This window comes from Micropterus dolomieu, unplaced genomic scaffold (assembly GCF_021292245.1).
Source record: "Micropterus dolomieu isolate WLL.071019.BEF.003 ecotype Adirondacks unplaced genomic scaffold, ASM2129224v1 contig_14422, whole genome shotgun sequence".
NCBI classification, from domain to species: Eukaryota; Metazoa; Chordata; class Actinopteri; order Centrarchiformes; family Centrarchidae; genus Micropterus; species Micropterus dolomieu.
In genome coordinates this window covers 1-4111 of record NW_025743408.1, presented here as the reverse complement: position 1 = coordinate 4111, position 4111 = coordinate 1, and the positions used below count along the sequence as shown (strand labels likewise).

The window sequence follows — 4111 nt, the reverse complement described above, 5'->3', positions numbered from 1 at the left end:
TGTGCAGACTGGAAGGATGGTCATCCCTTCACTTGCAAAGATATGTTAGGTAGACTTCCAAATTATTTAAACAGGACATTTTTAACTTTACAAAGCAGTCATAATCTCAGGTCACATAATGGGCTACAGTTCAAAGTGCCTGCTATCAGAACCAGGGCAGGTACTCAAAGTATAAAAGGGGCACATGGAACAAGGATTTAAATAGGGCTGTTCTCAAAATATTGATACAGAAATATATCGTTATGTATTCCTTGCTGATATGCGTATACTGATGCTCCTGTATTGATACATCAGCAAATGGTATGACACAGTTTCGAAAAAGAAACACAGGGAATACCCAGCTCTTGCTTTAAACACTGTGGGCTGTTGATGGTGTTGCTGGGGATGTTGCTGCTGATACTACTGGTGGTGATCTGTGACTATCGATATTATAACAAACTTAGGAGATATTAGCTGATTAAACAAATATGTGACCGTGACAAGATGTTAAGATTGCTGACAGTATTTGGAACTGGCTCACAGTGACTGACCTGCTGTAGTGCTGCAGCCGCTGCCAAGGCTGACTGCTACGATAAAATAAGAGGGAGATGGTCACAGAGACTGCTGCACACCAAAAGCTGCAGGTAGAGGAAATAAGATACCAGGTTCAAAACTGTGTGGGAAATGATCTGAGAAGGATACAGTACTGGGAGAAAGGACGAGGTCGGCCAAGGCAGGGTTAAGAGTGAGACAAATCTATAGACAGGTGTGTGCGTGTGTCTATAGGCAATATTTTGATAATGATATATTTCACTGTGACATTTGGAATTCTTTATTACATTTATTTAATCTTGCTTTAGCATATAAAAAGCATTCAAAATATATTTTCATGTCTGCCATCTCCTTTTACATGTTGCTACATCCCGAACCCCCATTACCCATAAACGTGAAATAAAAACAAATTAAAAAAAACAAATAAAGGAACAATTACTAAATGAAAATAATAATAATTTGAAAACCTTTCAAAACAATTATTATATTTGATTCTATTCTGAGTTTCCACTGGTTGTCCTCTGTTCGTGGCATCCATCTATCTCTCTCTCTTTCACTATCTCTCTTTCACTATCTCTGTCTTTCACTATCTGTCTTTCACTGTCTATTTTGCTATCTCTCTCTTTTAGTATCTCTGTCTTTCACCATCCATCTTTCACTCTCTTTCACGGTCTATTTTTCACTCTCTTTGTCTTTCACTATCTCTCTATTTCACTATCTCTTTCACTATCTCTTTCACTGGCTCTGTCTTTCACTATGTATATCTTTCACTATCTCTGTCTTTCATTATCTCTTTTACTATCTCTATCTTTCACCATCTCGTCCACTATTTCTCGTTCACTATTTCTTTCATTATGTCTGTCATTATGTCTTTCACTATATCTTTCGATAAATCTATCTCTTTACTATCTTTTCTGTATCTCTTCACTATCTCTTTCACTATCTCTTTCAGTATCTCTGTTTTTAACTATTTCTCCTTCACTACCTCTTTCACTGGCTCTGTCTTTCACTGTGTCTATCTTTAACTAATTCTGTCTATCACTATCTCTCTCACTATTTCTCGTTCACTGTTTCCCTCATCTCTTTCACTATCTCTTTCAATATTTATCTTTTCCGTATCTCTTCACTATCTCTGACTTTCACCATCTCTTCAGTATCTCTTTCACTGTTTCTGTCTTTCACTATCTCTTTCACTATCTCGGTCTTTCATCTCTTGCAGTACCTCTATCTTTAATTATGTCTTTCACTCTCTTTTTCACGGTTTCTGTCTTTCACCATGTCTATCTTTCACTATCTCTGTCTTTCATTATCTCTTTAGTATCTCTCTTTCACTTGCTCTATCTTTCACTATGTCTCTTTCTCTATCTCTTTCACTGGCTCTTTCTTTCACTATGTCTATCTTTAACTATATCTGTCTTTCCCCATCTCTTCAGTATCTCTTTCACTGTTTCTGTCTTTCACTATCTCTCTTTCACTATCTCTGTCTTTCACTGTCTTTTTCAGTGGCTCTGTCTTTCACTATCTCTCTTTCACTCTTTCACTATTTCTTTCCCTGTCTCTGTCTTTCACTATCTCTCATTCATTATCTTTCACTGGCTCTGTCTTTCACTAGGTCTATGTTTCACTATCTCTTGAGTATCTCTCTTTTACTATCTCTATCTTTCACTATCTCTTTCACTATTTCTCTTTTACTATCTCTGTCTTTCACTATCTCTTTCACTGGCTCTGTATTTCACTATCTCTCGCCCAAAGCCTTAAAGCCAACCAACGCCGTGACATTGCAGGTTATAGTACTGCACAATGGTGGCACCCTTTCAGTGAAAGATATGACAGTTCTTCTTTTCTTTTGTCTTTTATACGTTTACATTTGTCATGTTTCTTGTATAATTGTTGATCGTAGTGGAAATCCATTGTGTAAATGATGTAAACTTGATTGACTGCTTCATTTCCCTTTAAGGTCTCAATGCCATCATTGTTCCAAACAAGTACAGTTTTACTTGTGCTGTCCTGCTTTTGAGCAGGGACTTGTAGGTGGGAATTAAATGGACATTATGGTGAGAGGTGCAAATGGGGGTTTAGTATTACAGTCTACATATTGCTTCAAACCAGGCAGCACAGCTTAAAGCTTGCAATGGTTACAATCACCAAGCATTTCAATTGTCTGTGAAAACAATCTGCTGGAGTAGTATTGGAGATACTTTGAAAATACTATGAACATATTCAAGTTCTGTTATTTGTTTATTGTGTTTTATCTGTAGTGCTTCATTTAATGTTGCTTCTATCACCACTAAAACAAATCCTGACTGTATCATAAACCACTGAAGTTTAACAGTGTGTGACTCCCTCTAGTGGACGTTGTGGAGTATTCTGTTGTCTTTGCTCCAAAGGTTTTTGTACAGAGTTTTGGTGTTTCCTGTCACTGTGGGCCACAGAGCACAGTAGTACACAGCAGAGTCAGACAGCTGAAGCTTCTGGATCTTCAGAGGAACTGATCTTGAGGTGGAATCCAGTGTGGATGAAAATCTTTCTTTAAACTCTTCCTCTGTTTTTACTTCGACCCCTTGCATGCGGCTCAACATGAATTTGGGGCTGTTGTTTCCATCCTGTTTGTACCAGAACAAAGTTGGACCTGTGTTAGTCGTCTCAAAAGTACAGCCAAGTGTAACTGTGTCTCCTTCAGCAGCAATGACATCTCCTGCTGGCTGGGTCACTCTGTCTTCTCCTTTACACTCTGGGGAAGAAGAGAACATGCAGAGGAAGAGATGGATCAATAAAGATGATTGATTAAAGGAGAACAATCAGTAGTTTTAAAGAGTTACCTAGCCAGAGAGTCAGAATCAGGATGTTTCTCAGCCAGTGGTTCATGTCTGCAGTGAGAGGGGAGGAGAGAGAGGAAGAACATTGATACTCTGATGGATCTGGGCCTTCACATCATTGGCCCTTCCTCTTCATCATCTGTTGAGGAACTCTCAACATTTACATCTCATTTACATCTCAGCTGTTTAGCTGATGCTCTTATCCAGAGCAGCTCATAATGAGGAGCTTTAACATGTGAACTTTCTGTTACAACAAAGTCTTTTTAACCACTTTTCACCCTGGAATAGTTAATTCATCAACATGGGTCTGTAATCATTTTAGTTTGTCTCATCATCAGTGATACCAAAGCATTCTGTGTAGAAGAAGACTTCCTTGTGGAGTGCCTTACTGTACAGAAATAGCCTCAATTAAACACCATGATCTGGATTAACTGTGTTTTATCGCTAACAGGAGTAATATTGTAACTTGTCATTAGATTGTGTTGTCAGTGTCCACTTGGTGGCGCTGTTGTTCAGTAAAAGGAGGAGCTGCAGTGAGTAAATCTTCAGAGGAGCTGTCAGGTTTTTGTACAGAGTTTTGGTGTTTCCTGTCACTGTGGGCCGCAGAGCACAGTAGTACACAGCAGAGTCTGTCACTGCAGCAGAGGAGATCTGCAGATCCAGATGGGTTTTATCATCACTCACTTTAGCAGACCATCTAGAGTTTGTTGCATTTTGTGTTCCCAAGTGAAAGATGAGGAACTCTGGTGGTTTTCCTGGATATT

General features: G+C 38.8%; 1 gene segment (V, D, J or C); it reads right to left on the bottom strand.

Annotated features, from left to right (window-relative positions):
- Positions 1 to 2966: 2966 nt before the first annotated feature.
- On the bottom strand, positions 2967 to 3599 carry LOC123966851 (the record flags this gene model as incomplete). The annotated part of the segment is given in 2 exon segments: positions 2967 to 3262; positions 3351 to 3599. Coding segments are annotated over 2 exon segments (342 nt in total), but the record flags the coding sequence as incomplete, so codon positions are not given.
- Between the last annotated feature and the right edge of the window lie 512 nt (positions 3600 to 4111).